The sequence below is a fragment of the Stigmatopora nigra genome, chromosome 18, assembly GCF_051989575.1.
Source record: "Stigmatopora nigra isolate UIUO_SnigA chromosome 18, RoL_Snig_1.1, whole genome shotgun sequence".
Classification (NCBI taxonomy): Eukaryota; Metazoa; Chordata; class Actinopteri; order Syngnathiformes; family Syngnathidae; genus Stigmatopora; species Stigmatopora nigra.
The window spans coordinates 6988991-7008004 of NC_135525.1; the positions used below are offsets into that span (position 1 = coordinate 6988991).

Consider the following 19014-nt stretch of genomic DNA (forward strand, 5'->3'; position numbering starts at 1 on the left):
GAAGGAAAACATATGCAGCAGTTCAGTGTTTACGCAAGTTGTCACACTTCCTTGATTTGATCGTTGGGCTGGCTTGTCCTTTTTAGGAAACAAACCGCTATCTTGCAGCTCCTTGTGCTGGAATTTCGGGCAAATGCCTTTTCTGCTTTTCATGTTAGTGAGGTCATATATTAGGATATATTTCATATTTTCATGAAAGTATATTACGGGGCAATCTCTATTCATTATAAACTGATTAAATCAATCAAATTTAACCGTGTAGCCTTTCCTGAACCAATTCACTTTATATCAACTCAAATAAATAAGTAATCCACCTAACTATTAGTGCTTCTTGCTTTGTAATATTAATTATATGTCTTATAAATGAATGACTTTTCATGTTTGATAGAATAGTATTTTGTTTAGGTTTTTTTTCAGATTTGGGGATAGTATAGTAATGAATTTCAATTATTATTATAAGCATTATTATCCATCATTATCATGTAACAAAAATGAACTGGTATAGGTATGATAAAAGATCCTTGCCTATTTTTCCCCAAATGAAATTATTATTATTACTTTTGTTAAAAAGAATCATTGCAAAGTTTAGTTAAATCAAATGATCTAACAACTCAGAATATTCAGTATTGTGAACCAAGACATCTTCAGGTATACATTATACATTATTAATAATATTTCCAGTTTTCTGTCCAAAAAGAAACAGTCATAGATGGAGATGGCATCACATATTTTTATTTATTTTTTTATCAGTTTGATGTATATCCAGGCATCCTTCCCATGATAACCAAGTAGTACTATATTTATTTATCTGTTATAGAGTGTCTAACCAGTTAGATTTCCGTGTGTGGAATGTGACAAACACAACACACACATATTTGCCTTTTTAGGGCATGAGAATCTATTACGTAATTCCAGACAGTAGCACTCGGATTTCCATACGGGATGTGGAAAGGAAAGGGAAGGCTCAGGATGATGAGCGACACTAGCATCAGTCAATGGGATGAAACTACTTCCCACCTTGCTGCCTTGTGATTGGTCAGTAAGTGGGCCGTCGTAATGTGACGTCTAACCCGTTCATGTTAGTCAAAGGAGTTTGATGGTTCTGGTGCCGAGTGTCCGAGCTTGCGGGGGCGGAAAAAAGTCTCTCGAAAGCGGGCGTGTGACTGGGACGATCGGCCTCCTCCGGTGCTCAGAAGTTGTACTTTTTTCTCCCTTTTTTCTTTTCTAGTGTTTGAAAGACTTTTGTCGCCATGCCGGTGTTTCACACGAAGACGATAGAAAGTATTCTGGAGCCGGTGGCCCAGCAGATCTCCCATCTGGTGATCATGCATGAAGAGGGCGAGGTGGATGGCAAGGCGATCCCCGACTTAACGACACCGGTTGCGGCCGTGCAGGCGGCAGTGAGCAACCTGGTCCGGGTGAGTAAACTAGCGACTTCTGCTGGTTTTCAACGATCGTTGGTGTGTTGGCTACTTGTAGATCTGCGAGGAAAACAACTTTTTGGGATGTTATGGATCGATTTTGTGTGGTATAAAAGAGATCTGAGAGGTGGAAATCCGACTCAAGTTACCTCAGTGGGGCAAAGGGATTGACGCCCCTTTCTTTCCCCTTGACAATGTCCCCTGCGGCCCGTTGTCGCTCCATGTAAGCACAATCTAGCACAATAACTCCATACGTTGCACATTTATACGTTGTCTGCCATTCACAATAAGAGACGTCCAATTTTTGGATTGGACGTCCTGAATCGTCAATGGCAGCCAATCAATGAAATCACAATAGTGATGAATATGTGCAATTCATTGGTTTAATTGTGATTGAAGTCATCAGCATTCATTTGAACTGGGATGGACTGGTAGTAAATCATGACTGAGTGCCATTGACGTCAATAGATGTCCATTCTGCCCTGCATTATATGATATTAAACCCAATTGAAGTCAAAACTGCAGGAATCAAATGGTGATTATATGTATGTTCATATTATTGAGGGATCTAAACTGTCAGTTTATTTTTATAATATAAAAACAATCATAAAATGTTGACATATCTTGCTAGTTCTTATAGAGAAGGACATTTTCAGTCTGTATTCACAACAGTCAATGTTTATTTAAATCTTACAACACACATTCATAAACAGACACAAATGTGGTGGTTTCCCACAAACCCACACTAAGAAACTGTCCCCATCTGAAAAGTAAACTAGTAAATTCTAAGCGGAAATAACAAAAAAAGCAATTGGTCGATACTGAAAATAATATTGACTTCCTCTGTGTGGTTAGTTTCTATCTTGTAGTGTTTTCTAAACATCTGAACAATGGTTACATATGTTAAGTAAGCCTCAGTGTTGTTAGTTTAATGGTTAATTTTGTGTTTGGCAGCAAACTGTCCATCATGTGCTTCTAATGAATTTACCAAACCTAATGTGAACTTTCGACGGAGGGGTCACTACAGTTCATTTGGATGTGATTCTCCTCACTGAAAAATGTTCCATCATCCAAATTTGCAGTTCTGCTGTTTTTTTGGGGGGGTTGATCAATATGTGTCACATTTTCCAGTTGCCAGGGCAAATTCAAAACATTAACATTACAATGATGTCACATCAGTTCAAAGGTAGTGATCCGTCTGGTGCTGATGACTTATGCGAAGTTCATAAGAAAAATGGCACCCAGCACAGCCTCGCTGCTGACTGGCGATGACGTGATTGCTTCCAGAATGTCAGTGATGCCACGTTCTGAATGTATTGAACCGTTTATAAGTGATCGTTACCATGCAGATGTCAAGTAGATGAGGAGTCTATGATCTGCTTCCCTCATGGAACAGGAAACTGCCATCTAATCTAATTGCATAGTTTGCTGACATTCTCCGGGCGAGGTTGCCTCATTTGCCCGCATGTTGCGTAGCAAACCACACGCTGCACACACATTTCCTGTGAGTGATTTCTGATGGATCATCTCTTGCAATAGAGCTGTCATAGAGTTTAACGTTTAATAGAAAAATGACAATGTTTTGGTCACAAAACCTTCAAAAAAAGCTTCTTAATGAAATTAGTTTATAATTACTAGTAGTTTTCCTTTCTCAGGTGCCTTGGCTCCAATCACCCAATCACCAATCACGTTGCTCTAGTAAAAAAAAAATGATATGAACATCTATTCTGGTTGTGACATCACAACCACCATTGCTGAAAAAGTGGGCGTGCCCTGATGCATTGTTTTGAGTGAAATAACTATGAAATTGTAAGAAAAATGGCCAGATATGAGTGCTAAATTCTTTTTTTTCATGTTAAATTACACCTGTGCAATATTTTTTTTATTTTTTGACATGGTTACTGTTTAATTCCTTTTATATTTGTTTGTTTTCTCCCTCTGATTGAAACGACAAACTAGGCACTAATGAAAGGTGAATGATGGGAATGTGTGGAATTTTAGCAAGTGAGCATGCATCCTTGCTCGAGGGGCTTTGGCGGTGAACCCCTTCAAGTACCAACGTACAATCAGATTTGGATAAAGATGGTTGTCAGCTTAATAAGCAGGCAAGAATTGTTATCTCTGTCTTTGCAATTCAGGCCTTGTTTTTGTCAAAGCTATTTACCAATGTCTCAATTAAAGTTATTTCAAAGTTTCTCCTCAAAACTAGGTCAAAGTTTCCACAAGAAGACTTGCACCCTGCTCCTGATATAATAATGTCTTTCCTAAAGACCTTAATTACCTACATGTGAGCCATGTATAAACAACCTCTAAACTGGCCACAATGTGAGCTGCCCTGTGTAATTTTAGTGCAAAAAAGACACTACCATGACGGTAAAACTAAAATAAAAGGAGCTTATATGCATATTGTAAGCAGGGAAGGCACTTTTATCTAGGCAGCCATTCTTTAGTGTTCCTATTTCAGCTCTGTTGCAGTGGATCATTTTTATAGTTCCTTTTTATAGACTTGGGGATAGAGGCAAGAATGCCTGGGATGTAGAGTTCCTTTTGTGCGTATACTTCCTGTTTGTGTTGTGTTAATCACAATCCTAGCTCTGTCCCTGGAGATCTACTCAGGCCATGGTTTTCAAATGTCTGAATGGTTAAATTACGATTGAGATTCAACATTCTGTTGGAAACTGCCGAGATTGCGTTTTTACAAAATTCTCAGATAGCAGGCGCTCGGTTGCATATTTTATTGAAAGAATTGTGGTTATTGTTGCAAAAATTCGGACCACAAGTTGGAAAGATTAATGGTTTTTAATGCATCATTTTTTGGCATATGTTAACCTTTTGGTTGAATCAGGCACACTCTGTCTTGCTTCAGATGGAAACTGGAACACAAGCTACTCTTTGTTCTTGTCGTTAGAATCCAGATGGGAAGGGTGCAGTGGCAAATACTTCCTTGTCTTCCTATAGTCGAGAACAGGAAGGACAGGTCACAGGACACACCTTTCTACCTTTGAGTCTTCCCAGTTCACACCCTAGTATGAACTTGTTTGGAACAGTTCTTTAGTTTTTTTGGTGCAAGGTCCTAGTTGGGCGAGTTTTATGTGAACGAAATGTATAGATCTCTACTTTTATGATCTTTTTAATATTTATTAAAGATGAATTAGGAGATGGTTTTACACTTAGTATGTCACTGTTCCACAATTTGGAGTGGAAACCTTGAGGCAATGGCGTAGATGAAGCAGGCGCTCTTTTTCAGAATAGACTGGCTTTGTTGACGACACGTCAACGAGCCGGGAAAATGAAAAGCGGCTCAGATAGTGTGGGCCTCTCACATGCCGGCTAGTTTGAGGACAATGCGTTGTCAGTCCCCAGAGAGTTTGGTGACTGTATTAACGAGGTGTGTAATGTGTGTGTCAGGGCTTGCTGTTGTGGTGATAGTCATCATTGTAGTAGTTGTAGATGTTGTAGTAATGGTAGTAGGAATCCGTGTTGGTGGTATGTATAGGTTGGCCTTTCATTTCAGGAGCAGCCAGTCTGTTCATTCCATACCAAATGACCTTTGACCAATGCTGAATCAACAGTGAGTGATTAAGGCCATTCACCCCCAAGGTCAACACCTTCATCATGTCTGCCAGATGCTGTCAAATACAGCAATCTATTTCCGAGTGCAAGGTGAAGACGACCTATCGTAAATCAAGCAGGCCAGACAAATCAACAGCTGAGCTATTAATGAACCACGTGGGAATCCAAACAATATATCAGTGTTACTAAAACTGGTATTGAAAATATGGTGGAATTGGGGATGTTGATGAGTCAGCCAAAATCAAAATGTAGTGGCTTGACAATTCTTACTTGCAGGTGTGCATATTGTGGAGGGGAAGTGGGCTTTCCCTTGGTCAGCTTTCAGACCCCAGAGATGAGTTTGTGTATGTGTTTGTGTGTTGGTGAGGCTGACAGCTGTTGGGTCTTCCTGACTTGGCTGCCTGCATTTCCTTTTCCATTCAACACTGTACCATGTATAAGTGTCCAATCTCTCAGGCTTTTCTGGACTTGATACCGGTTAATAAAGACTATAAGCATTCTCTTAACAATTCAGTGCAAAAGACAAATTTAGGACAACCGCTAATGGGTTTTTATGCTTCTTAACACCCTCCAACATTTTGTGTATTTGGTCTGTCTTAGCATCTGGTCTGACTTAAGGGATTTTCTTCAAATTTGGCTCGTGCGCTCACTTCACTGAAGAAGATGAGATTAGGGTTTTTTGGCCGATATATACAAACCAGCTGGGCTACATGGTGTTGGAAGAAACTGAAACCAAATATTAGTTTAAGACTTTTGGAACAGTGGCAGTGGCGCAGATTTGCTTTTGATCGTAAGTGAAAGTGTGCCTAAACACATCTTACAAATTTTACCCTCAGATATTTTAACTATCTTGACACTTTGGGGATCAACAGGGTCTCTGGTGACTATTTACCCGGAGTATCAACTTCAATAATGGTACATATTGTACATGAGGGGAATGGTAATTAGATGCCGAAGTGCAGCTCTCAAAAACCAATGGATATGCCGTCTGGCTACATCAGTTTGCTGCCAAAATGATGGATTTGTAAAAAATGAAACAAGAGGTAAAAAGTTTGGTATATAAGGGTACTGGTAGACCCCCCTTTTAGGCAAGGATGCAGTCATTCCACCTCCCTCCCCCCCATGAATGTGTGTAGTCTCTCACTCGTGGCCGTTTGACATGGGTGAGTTGCTTCCCCCAATGCCGTTTGGGTCGCTGTGGGGGAGGGCCAGTCATTAAAGAGTTCAGCTGTTTAACTCATTATGACTACCAAGCCCTTGTATATTTGAACACCCAACTCTGGTGAACTCTGGAGATGATAATACAGACTATAGTTGTGGTAATCATGATGGTGGAAGTGGTAGCCTTAGTTAGTGGTTGATTGTTTTTACATCCAAATATAGGATTGCTCTTGTATGTAATATGAATTTTACCCAAGATGAGTCTCCTAATACCAGCCAGATGTCTGCGACACTGTGATATAAAGACATCCAGACTGCTTGAAGATACCACACACATATACATAGATTTTGATTCAATCTAGATAAGGCTCAAGATATATGATTTGGATCCCCAGAATAGAAAAACCCTCTCACATACCACATACCTTTGGATAGTTATTCAACTTAGTCGTTCAGGGACATTGGGCAAATTGGAACTTTGCTGACATTGATTAAAAAGAAAGACGCTAGTACTTAATGTGATTGTTTAAACTGGTTTTGCATCTTCTAGGTTGGGAAGGAAACTGTCCAAACCACAGACGACCAGATCATGAAAAGGGACATGCCACCAGCATTTATCAAGTAAGTTCTCTCTCTCTCACTCTCTCGCTTTGTCACTCGAATTGAAATGAAATAGACATTACCCATGCAAAGGTCAGACTCAGAATGTTAAGTGCTCCCCCGTTTATGCCTGCTGGACTAGAAATAACATATTGCCACAGTGCACAGCCTTCTACAAAATGGCCTTGTCATCTGAGTTTTTTATTCAAACCGCATTTCCAACGTACCTTAAATCGAGGTATACCACCATGTCTATTTTTGCTCATCTTAAACGTTTGTTTTGGTAAGCTCCTTTTAACCATTAAGCTCAGCTGCTGCCTGTTGCATGTCACCAAGCGCGAGCACAGCCAAGGGACATATCATAAGCCCCCCCTAGTTCCCCTTCCCAGCCCTCTCTTGACCCAAGGTCAAGGATGAAATGCATTGGCAGCCGCAGGTTGTCCCACCCGACACATTTGGCGCCTGCGAGTCACATCGTCACCCTGTCGTCATTCTTCAACGCATGTGTTGGAATGTGGTGCCGTCTACTAAATATAGTACCTGTCGGGGTCCGATAAATGAATGCTTGTTGTTCGGGAAGGGCTTGTGTATACTAAGACAGGTGGAAAGTGTCCTAAAGAAAGGAGCTTAGTTTGATAATACATTACAGAGACAATTGGGTTAACGTTATTGGGTCTGTGCCAACTGAGGTGGAGGTCAAGTTCCTTAGGTGTTCTGACACTGCAAAAATGTTCAATGTCTGTATTCTACAGGGTTGAAAATGCATGCACTAAGTTGGTCAAGGCCGCCTCCATGCTGAAAGCCGACCCATACTCGGTTCCGGCTCGAGACTACCTCATCGACGGCTCCCGGGGTATTCTCTCAGGAACCTCTGACCTGCTCCTCACCTTCGACGAAGCCGAGGTATCTCATTACATCCGGCTGCCACAATGTCCCAGCTGTTAGACTGATTTAACAATCTTTTTGCTCCTTCAATGCAGGTTCGCAAAATAATCCGGGTGTGCAGAGGCATCCTGGAATACCTGACTGTGGCGGAGGTAGTGGAGTCCATGACGGATCTGATAACGTATACAAAGAATCTAGGACCAGGTAACTGACTTGGCTTTATCTAAAGATTCTCTCTCTCTTTATAGAGTCACATAAATTCCTTTTACGATTTATTCCTCCCTTTTGAGTTCAATGACCCTCAACCAAAATGATATTTTCCCTCTGGCCTTATGGGAGAAAATAGTAAGGGTTGCATTTTATGACCTTGTGTAAAAGTGCATGATATGAGCTTGGTCTCTCGCCATCACTATAGCAAGTACAAAATCCAGTTTCTACAGTTTTTCCCATCACACATATTTGAGTCCAAGTCACCTTCTTTTGAAGTACTGATCCAATACATCTGCAATTCATTGAGGAACAAACGGAAAATACAACGTTATATACAATACTTCAGACCTTATCAAGCTTGCATGATGCTAACCTAATGTTACTTTCCTTTGACATCTACCACTTCCATTGTTTTGATTGGTGTTATGTTTTTTCTTAGTCTTTTGGCTATATATTTGTATATTTGAATTATTTTGTTTCTATGTAGCTTTACAAATATATTTTAAAAACCACTTTTCTTTTAGCCGACTTAAATCTCCCAAAAATGAAGTGATTGAATTATTTTCCATCCTGTGATTGGCTTGAGTAGTCACTTAAAAAAAAAAAAAGTTACTAATTGGATAGCTGTTATACCGAGTGACTCACTTCACACTTTTTAATGCACAGGGATGACCAAGATGGCCAAGATGATCGATGAGCGACAACAGGAATTGACTCACCAGGAACACCGAGTCATGCTCGTCAACTCCATGAACACAGTCAAAGAGCTGCTGCCCATCCTCATCTCAGGTAACCACAACGCCATTAAGCTTCCCTTTTTTTCTGCCGATATCTAATTGCGTGATTTTGCAGGTATCAAAATCTTTGTGACTACCAAAACCTCGGGCAGCCAAGGCGTAGAAGAAGCCTTGAAGAACCGCAACTTCACTTTCGAGAAGATGAGCGCCGAGATTGTTGAGATCATCCGAGTGCTGCAGCTCACGTCTTGGGATGAGGATGCCTGGGCTAACAAGGTACATCCATAAGTACTTCATATTTATATATTTTTTAGTCTTTATATAACTTTAGAATGGAGGTTTACATTTTTTTATTATATATACTATGTGTGTGTATTATATAATAATCTCAATATAGTGGATTTCAACTGTTTTTGGAGGTTAGAAATGTATCAACCACACACTTAATGGATTCGTTTATATACTGTTTATAGCTTTAATGCTTAATTTGAGCATGCTATATGTATCTTCACTTCTCTCATCACTCTCAACTGCTCGTTCTTAATTCAGTTTTCTTCCTCTTGGTTTGGAATTTCCTTTTGAGTATCAGTTTTCTAGTTCAATCTTCGTATTTATGTGGTTATTCTTCTGTTTTCATTGTACTGTTCCTTTCACCTTCCTGCCCTGTAGAAGGTAAGTGTCACCTCTCTCTGTCACTGGTTGTGCAGTAGCATGTGTGTATGTTGAGTTGAGTGTGTCTATGCTGTTTTGTGCTTTTTGTGATCGTTTTCCATTGTGTGGATCAGGTTACTGAATTTAATACAGTTGTGTGGATTGAGGAATGGTTAACTGTGAGAGTTATTTTGTTGTTAGTGGAATTTGTCTTTTTTTAGTCCTTCCAATCTGATTGCATGGATTGTGGCAGGCGAGGAGGACTTGAGTAAATTGCTTGCTGTTGTTTTGCCTAGATAATTGATGATTGGAGACTTGACTAGAACATTTTGTAAGGCCTTTAAGTATTTGCGTTTCATAAATGGTTTGTTTGGTTTTTGAAGAAAAGCTCTATTAACATCTGAATTTTTACATTAGTTTTATGATATTGATATATAATTAATACTCCCAGCTCAGTCTTTGCTATGTAGATTGTCTCACTTCCATTCGTGTGGACCAAGCAGAGGCACCAGTGATATGTATATACATGGATTTTGATTACTGTGGGCCGTGGGGAAGTTTAACATGGCGATGTGTGAAAATCTAAGATGTCCAATGTGTATCATTGGTACATGAAGTGTGCAGTTTTGTGAGCACATGTTAAACTCAACCCCATCTGATCTGCTGTTTTTGGGAGTATACACCTTTTCATGAATACTTCCAGGTAAACAAACTATCATTTAAGCAAGGTTAGGCTCTTGAGATAATTGTTTGAACATGGAATTGAGCGTTGACTCATGATGTATGTTGTTGTGTTGTGAAATGCAAAAGTTCAGCAGTAATCAATGTCATCCTGGAAGTACTCTTACACTTCCTTACGTTGATAAACGTTCCGAAAAGGTCCATTGAGATGTACACAAAAGCTTATTATTCATTGCATTCATCGTCAAAAACATGGTAAATGTTAATATCCGGAGTTGACTGAGTTTTATCTTCTCTGTATTTATTCCTCAAGGATACAGAGGCCATGAAAAGAGCTTTGGGCCTCATTGACTCCAAGATGGCTCAGGCTAAGAACTGGCTACGCGATCCCAACGCCCTACCTGGTAGCTAAGTCATGACAACCTGCATTACCACTCCTGATTGGTCCGCTGATTCCAATCTTATGTCCACAGGGGACGCGGGCGAGCAGGCCATCCGGCAAATCCTGGACGAAGCCGGCAAAGTCGGTGAATTGTGCACGGGGCGAGAACGGAGAGATATTCTGGGCACTGCCAAAACTCTGGGTACCATGACGGACCAAGTGTCAGAAATGAGAGCCAGGTACTAACACCCTAAACTAAATTTAAACTACAAAAGCCAAGTGCCAAGAAACATACATGTCTAAGTCTTTACTGTACTATTCATGTTTTTCCATCCCAGAGGTCAAGGGGCATCCCCGGCTGCCATGCAGAAGGCGCAGCAGGTCTCCCAAGGTCTAGATGTCCTAACCGGCAAGGTGGCCAATGCTGCCCACAAGTTGGAGGCCATGACTAACTCCAAGCAGGCCATTGCCAAGAAAATGGATGCAGCCCAGGCAAGTTGCAGCAAACAAAAAAATGCACACAAAAGAAACCTATTCAGTTGTTTTATATATTTTTTTTTAACTACTGGCTTTTGCAGAACTGGCTAGCAGACCCCAATGGTGGTCCGGATGGGGAGGAAAACATCAAGGCACTCCTCATGGAAGCTAAAAAGATCGCTGACATGTGCGAGGACCCCAAAGAAAGAGACGACATTCTGCGCTCTGTTGCCGAAATCGCCGGAATGACCGCCAAGTTGTCTGATCTCAGGAGACAGTAAGAACTTCTGCTTGTCTCTTTTGGCAGGAATTAATACAATAGTAGTTTGCTTTCAATTAGAACATTTGGAGTGCATATTTTTTGGGAGTTTATGATTGATATACTGTTAAACCAGATTGTGATCTCTCCCATAGGGGAAAAGGCGACACCCCGGAAGCCCGAGCATTTGCCAAACAAATCGCCACAGCCTTACAAAATCTGCAGTCAAAGACAAACAAAGCAGTGGCCAACAGCAGGCCCGCCAAAGCTGACGTCCACTTGGAAGGAAAGATTGAGCAAGCCCAGCGCTGGATTGACAACCCCAACATTGACGACAATGGCGTCGGTCTGTACTGTTTTTCTTCTTTTTCCGCTCCCTACATTAATTCTTCAATATTACTGACCCGTTTCTCTTACATCCTCAGGCCAGGCGGCAATCCGCGGGCTGGTTGCCGAAGGTCGGAGGCTGGCCAATGCCCTGCCTGGACCTTACAGGCAGGAGCTACTGGGCAGATGCGAGCATGTGGAGCAACTCATGGCAAAATTGGCCGACCTGGCAGCTCGTGGCGAGGGTGACTCCCCACAAGCGCGAGCAATTGCTCAAGAGCTACAGGAGGCCCTAAAAGTAAGAGTACTCCCGACAAATCTGAACATTGATAGCTAGAGCACCGTGATGTAAAATAGACACAAATTAAAGTTTTTTGTTGTAGCGACAAAGTGGTCCGAATGTACACCCTCTTAGTTATTTTTCCTTTGCCTCTAATGTCATTTTTTTGTGGGTAGATCCTTTTTTTACCACAAATTTTGGTTTTTGAAATACATTTGCACTGCATACATTTACATTCATACATTTTTCCACCAAAAAAACTTAAATTTAATAAAAGCAGGTAGATTTTTTACCTTAACTAAATTAAGCAACTTGTATACAAATTTGGCAGTCAATGTTTATGTTCTTGGATTTCAATGGCTAAAATAGTATCAATATTAATCAAATGCCCCTCCCCACATTGCGCAGAAATACTTTTATTTTCGTTTTGATGCAGGTATTGTCCATACCATTAAATTAGAAAATATATGTTTAACACACTATTCCAGTATTTGCACGTTTGGAGTTGAAATTGTAATGCTCTGGTTGCTAAGTAACAGTAAATATTGCACACACTTTACAGGACCTGAAGGGGAAAATGCAAGCCGCAATGACTCAGGAAGTTTCTGACATTTTCAGCGACACCACCACACCTATCAAATTGCTGGCGGTGGCCGCCACCGCCCCCCTGGATGCGCCCAACCGCGATGAGGTCCGTATGCCCGGTTTATCAATTCCCCCTCAGATTTTCCTATTGGCCTAACTTTCCAAATGTCCGCCCTGCAGGTTTTCGACGAGCGGGCCACCAATTTTGAGAACCACGCCAATAGACTGGGCGCCACCGCGGAGAAAGCGGCAGCGGTGGGCACGGCCAATAAGAGCACCGTGGAGGGGATCCAATCGGCTGTTAGATCTACCAGAGATTTAACACCACAGGTAGTAGAGAAAGCGTGCTATTTGGCTCTTGGGAAATTTGTTCTCACATATTTAAATTCATTCCTTGACTCTTTTACACACTAGGTGGTGTCTGCTGCTAGGATCCTGCTGAGAAATCCGGGCAACCAAGCTGCCTATGAACATTTCGAGACCATGAAGAACCAGTGGATTGACAATGTGGAGAAAATGACAGGTAATGAAAAAAAGAAGAGCCTGAGAATATTTTAGACAAGCAAAAAGAAAGAATACATTCTTGATTGTCTTTCCAGGTCTGGTGGATGAGGCTATTGACACCAAGTCCCTCCTGGACGCGTCGGAGGAAGCCATAAAGAAGGACTTGGATAAATGCCGCGTGGCCATGGATAAGCAGCAGCCGCAGATGTTAGTTGCCGGCGCCACCAGCATCGCTCGCAGAGCCAATCGCATCCTCCTGGTGGCCAAACGCGAAGTAGAGAACTCCGAGGACCCTAAATTCCGTGAGGCAGTCAAGGCGGCGTCTGATGAGCTCAGTCAGACCATCTCACCTATGGTCATGGATGCTAAAGCCGTGGCCGGGAACATCCAAGATCCAAGTATGTCATTCTTTCTCATAGTTATTTAGACTCTGGGCCATTTTTTCATGTTGTATTTTCAACTCCAGACCTCAGAAAGGGTTTCTTGGACTCGGGGTATAAAATTCTCGGTGCAGTTGCTAAAGTCAGGGAGGCCTTCCAACCTCAAGAACCCGACTTCCCGCCACCGCCTTTGGATTTGGATCAACTGAATGTAAGTCTCAACGGACCGACGGAAGAGCATTCAAATGCACGGGCCAGATTTTAATGGCTAAAAGTGAATTCATTTTCTATATTTGAAACCTTCCTGCAGCTCAATGATGAACCAGCTCCACCCAAGCCTCCACTTCCTGAAGGCGAGGTTCCTCCCCCCAGGCCTCCTCCGCCAGAGGAGAAGGATGAGGAGTTCCCAGAAGCTGGCGACATGGTCAATGAGCCTATGATGGTGGCTGCCCGGCAGCTTCACGACGAGGCTCGCAAGTGGTCCAGCAAGGTACACACTTATTGTCGGTGCACATAGTTAGTCAAAAAATGACTCAGTTTGCAGTAATGGTTTAGGGTTATTTTTGAAAATTGTAAATGGTTCACTTTATTTAAAAAGAAAAAAAATACTAGACAAATAATACACTAATATTCAACTAAAAAACCTATAAGGGAAATACAGAAAATACAGAAACAGTACAAAAATATGACAATATTGAAAAAATACACAGATGTGCACAAGTACTGTAAAACATCTAAAATTGAAAGAATATTTAGTTTAAAATATGCAATGACAATTGAAAAATATTACCTATATTGTACAAATAAATGTTAAGAAATGAGAATAAGCTAATGCAAATATTACGATAAAAATATAAATACAGAAAATAGAATAGGAAAAGTATGTAGGAATTTTAACCTTCATGTCCTATTTTCTTAGGGTAACGATATCATCGGCGCAGCCAAGCGCATGGCCCTGCTGATGGCCGAGATGTCCCGCCTGGTGCGCGGCGTCACTGGGAACAAACGCGCCCTGATTCAGTGCGCTAAAGACATCGCTAAGGCGTCCGACGAAGTCACGCGGCTCGCCAAGGAGGTGGCCAAGCAGTGCACTGACAAGCGCATCCGGACCAACCTGCTCCAGGTCCGACTCCCGTAGTTTCACTTTGATTAAAAAGTGGAGTGAATACATAGTCAAACCGCTACATGAGTTGCTCAAACTATTTTTTTCCCTGAATTTCTAGGTATGTGAACGCATTCCCACCATTAGCACTCAGCTCAAGATCCTGTCCACGGTCAAGGCCACCATGTTGGGTCGGACCAACATCAGTGAAGAAGAATCAGAACAGGTGAGATTTTTTTATGTTGTTTATGTTTTTTAACACGGCTTCATTAATATGTTATTTAGCCAGCCAATTTACAGGACATATTGTTACATATTGTAACTAACTCTATGATAATATGTCCTATTTTAACCTATCTTTTTGCATTGCAATATATTATTTCATATCTCAACGTATTGCAACACATTTTCATTCATCATATTTTAATCTTTTGACATCATAAGGCATTATAATGATAGTATAATGATAGTATAATTTTGCAAATCTTAATCCTATTAAGCCATGGGATTATAATGGACCTTTTTGCATTGTTACCCCCACTTGACACATTTTATCTCACTATTTTCAATTTTAACATGTCAAATATTTTTTTGAAATGTCAAATCATTGTAACTTAATGTATTGATTCAAATTGCATTGTATTGCATTGTATTGTATCATACCTTGTCTTGTTATCTTAACTTAATGTAGGCTACGGAGATGCTGGTTCACAATGCTCAGAACTTGATGCAGTCTGTAAAAGAGACGGTGCGAGAAGCCGAGGCGGCTTCCATCAAAATCCGGACGGACGCCGGGTTCACCTTGCACTGGGTCCGTAAAACTCCATGGTACCAGTAAAAAACACCATCGCGTTCCTTATAGTCCTGTCTTGTCCACGGGACACTAAATAGGCAGAAAAATAGCCTCGGCAGGCTTCAATTCTGACTGTGAACGTGTGTACAAATATGTTGACAAATACTATATATATTTGGATTAGAAGATGGATAACATAGATTTATTTGCTGTACAATTTGACATCATCATTCCAATGATGGTGTCTCACCACTGTAAGACTATATACAGTGAAACCCATGCATATTTGTGGTTAAAGCAATTTTTTTAAAGGTAAAAGTGTTGCTTTGCTGCCCTCCTGTGGCATCTATATGCAACTGTAAACATTTTTAAAAGCTGTTGTCAATTGTGTTAGTGTTTTCCCAAATTTTTCGCATAGATTTTTCGGACCAATTGAGTTGACAGTAGTTTAGAAAGACTTGTTTACACTACTACTAATACTACTATCATTATTAATACACAAAAAATATATATATATCAGTAATGCTGTATTAGAAAATATCTGCCAAAGAAAATACTTGTGCTAATGCTGGATTTTTTTGGGATAAAACTGTCCTTTGTAAAACAATAAAATCACAGTCAGAAACAAACAAAACTAACATCAGTTTGGAAGGACACTAACTAAAAAGCACAGCATCACTGTATGCTATTTAAGAGATAAATTCTGCCAATGTGCCTTTGAGTAGACTTTGCAATTGACACATTTTCGGAGGTTTTTATTTTTTATTTTCATTTTTTTTTTTTTGCGCACAAAAGTGTAACGTCGCACCTGCCTCACTATGCAAAGACTGTACTGAGGTGTGTTTATTAGCAGAGTGTCTGTATCAAGCCAAATGTACTCAAGTGGCGACTGGGCCTTGATATAATTCACTTTTTCTTTTGTAATAAAGTATTTTATAGCACTTGAGAGATGTGTTGTTATTTGGAAGTTTTAGGAGTCAAAATTTGACCAATATTAATATTTTTTATGCACATGTATTAATTTTTTAATGGAAAAACATGTAAATTACAAAGAAAATTTCAGATTTTTCCCCAGAAAGGAAGAAATAGTTCAACAACTACATTTTTTAAATTTTTTTTATTATTATTTATGCATTTATTTCTAACAGATTGATTCGATTCACGCTTTTTACTGCCTGTGAGTCAGAGACAGATAGCAATCTCCCCCCCACTGTGTTCTTGGAACCTTCAGCATCATTTCAAGAGGAAGCTGTGGTTTGTGTCATCTCAAGTTCTTCCAGCATCTTTTACTACCACAGCAACACCAACTAAATAAGCTTATTTAAGCAACCATGTCTCACGATGACTCCAGCGTGTCCAAATGGAGGCAAATAACGTTGAGGTAGGTGTTTTGTAACTGTATGAATGTGGCTGTTGTGCGATTAGCCCACATAGCTAGCCGATACTACAGTGAGTGCCATCCATATTTTATGTTGATGGATCGGTTCCGAACCGGATTTTTGGCATGTGCATCCAGTGTTTAGCATCTGATTCACGGTGAGGTCAGCTGTCAATCACCGGTACGATTGCCGGAGGATGAAGGGTGCTGATGTTGTGACACAGTCACGTGATCAACAAATCATCATAAGTCGATTTTATTTCAACAATCAGATGTACATTTCATCTTATATTTTGTTGTGATCTTTAAAGACGTTATCAGATTATTCAAAAAATAACTTTAAAAAGACATTTAGTCACAATCATTTTGGACACTTGTTTACTGCTTGCAAGGAATGCGCGCAATTGAAGCATTATGCAATGTGAATTTATATGATGTAACCTCCAAATGTTCTTTCCCATAAACACCCAAATTATGTTTTAATACTTAATATAAAGAAAGTTCATTTATTGTGAAATGAGACGTTCAAGTTATGTCGGAGATTTACCTACTACTGAACAAAACGTGAGGTTAACATTAACCAAATAATTTTAGTTTAGTTTTATATCATTTTGCAAAAAGTGAATATCCACATCAATTATACTTATAATAGGTGTGTGCAGTTACATTACAAAACGTAATCGCTTACGTGGCAGTGCAAATTAAAGACCGGACATGGATAATATTTTGTCCCAGTTAAGCAAACACACCACAATATAGGCTTCATAGCCTATTATTTTCCGCGAAACCGTGCTATCCCCGCCTTTCCTTCTGCATTAGCCAATCAAAAACTTTATGTCAGCCCTTTTCACTTCCTCCTTTCAATAAAGCACGTTGCTCGTGTTTTAACATTATCCAAAACTTATTTAAGCGTTATCAAATCCATATTTTGACATCGCGATGCCTTCTCCAAGGTAAGAAAGCTTTTCTAAACTATATATAGTGCCAATCAAAGCTTTACTATTTTACTTTAGTGAAACCAATCACTTGGGCGTGAATCGGGCTAACAAACGGGCAAATCTGTCAAATATTGACATCTGCACCTAATGTTTTATTGCAGTTTTATATACAGCATCACAATTTATAATAGGAATGTCATTTGGACTGCAAGGTTGGTAAACTCGTATTAATTGCAACGCATACCTGTCAACCTCGAACCATTTGTGATCTTACCAAATTTTGTTTTCGCCCTTACATATATGTATAAATACATGGAAAATCTTACCACTTTACTTTTTTGTAAAAAATCACGAACAACAAGTAGAAAATGTATGTTTATGTGTTTATTGCTTTCAAAGTTCCAAAATGAAACGAAATGTTTATCATGATCTTTTTTTTTTAGCCAATCAGAGGCGCCGGTACATATTATATGTACCGGCGCCTCTGATTGGCTAAAAAAAAAAGATCATGATAAACATTTCGTTTCATTTTCGTTTCAAGTGATATATGATATATCACTTGGCAGACATGCGTTTCCGGGAAGAAACAATGGCGGATGGTGAAAAATGGCTAGAAAGTGCCTTAATTTATTTTTTTTTCTCAAAATCACCGTTTAGCGTACCATTTTCATGTGTACAGCGTACCAATATAAAAATGGGCTTTCAGTTGTACCAATTACGGCGAGAACGTACCAGTTGACAGGTATGGCAACGTGAAGAGATTTGAACCACATAGATCATGCACAAACTATTTATGACTTATTAAAGTGCCTTGTGAATACATTGGTGGGAAACCTAAGGCACGTGGACACTTTTATGGACACTTTTCACAAGTGATGGTTCAGATCTAATACATTTTTTACATTATTGCAAACCAAACTTGTTCTATAAACAGACATGTATTAGTGTCCAGTGTGATTATAATTTAAGATAATAGTAATAAACAATATAAATACAATATTAAAGTTCCTAGTTAAAAATCAATAGTTTCCTTTATAACACAGGAAACTAAAATTATGAAAACTCTAATTTGGGAAAATGTCATTTGATGATGTAAAATTAAATTTGCATACCGACTATTAATTTATTCCTGGAAATATTTAATATGCTGATAATAATTCCCATCAGAATACACACAATGCATTTTAATGTGTCTTTGTCATTAATTTTCAGCGAAAACACACTTTTTGGGATGGGCAATCCCTTGCTTGACATTTCTGCTGTGGTGGACAAAGACTTCCTCGATAAGTAAGTATGGCAATGACATTTAATTCCAATAATATCGCTATTAAAATGCCACTCACTGAAATTAAATTGTATTTTTTTCTTCATAAAGGTACGGCTTGAAGCCCAATGACCAGATCCTTGCTGAAGATAAACACAAGGCCTTGTAAGTAACAAAAAAAGGAGTATATAAACTCTCATTTGAAATGCATGCATGATGGCACCAAATAAGGGTGTGCACTGGTCATATATCCTAAAGCTCAAAATAGCGCCTTCAAAAATGTACCCTGTATATGAAACACCCATTGATATGGTAACATAAGTGTGCAGTTATAACTCTACTAAAATGTGAAAATCATTTTCTAAAAGTTTTTTGAATGAGTATAATAGTTATAATAATAATAAAAGTAATGTTAGCATTAAAGTA

General features: G+C 39.7%; 2 protein-coding genes across 3 annotated transcripts in view; both read left to right on the plus strand.

The window, feature by feature from the left end:
• The first annotated feature begins 1072 nt into the window (after nucleotides 1-1072).
• On the plus strand, nucleotides 1073-15954 carry vcla (vinculin a). The gene is made up of 21 exons (XM_077739272.1): nucleotides 1073-1418; nucleotides 6706-6776; nucleotides 7508-7658; nucleotides 7736-7844; nucleotides 8517-8639; nucleotides 8703-8863; nucleotides 10233-10323; nucleotides 10393-10540; nucleotides 10640-10793; nucleotides 10880-11055; nucleotides 11193-11383; nucleotides 11463-11662; nucleotides 12207-12335; nucleotides 12410-12559; nucleotides 12644-12752; nucleotides 12829-13131; nucleotides 13200-13324; nucleotides 13424-13603; nucleotides 14033-14236; nucleotides 14337-14441; nucleotides 14907-15954. Exons 1-21 carry the CDS (start codon nucleotides 1251-1253, stop codon nucleotides 15051-15053), a joined length of 3195 nt encoding a protein of 1064 aa, XP_077595398.1. The 5' UTR covers nucleotides 1073-1250; the 3' UTR covers nucleotides 15054-15954.
• Nucleotides 15955-16227: 273 nt separating this feature from the next.
• Nucleotides 16228-19014, plus strand: part of LOC144211260 (adenosine kinase-like) — a 75675-nt gene continuing 72888 nt past the window's right edge. Inside the window, exons 1-3 of one of the 2 annotated variants that reach the window (XM_077738355.1) lie at nucleotides 16228-16389; nucleotides 18537-18611; nucleotides 18700-18753. In XM_077738355.1, the coding sequence (XP_077594481.1) occupies nucleotides 16340-16389; nucleotides 18537-18611; nucleotides 18700-18753 (179 nt within the window). In that variant the 5' untranslated portion in view covers nucleotides 16228-16339. Of the gene's footprint in view, nucleotides 16390-17189; nucleotides 17340-18536; nucleotides 18612-18699; nucleotides 18754-19014 lie in introns of those variants that run through there. The other variant, XM_077738356.1, reaches the window with a different exon arrangement.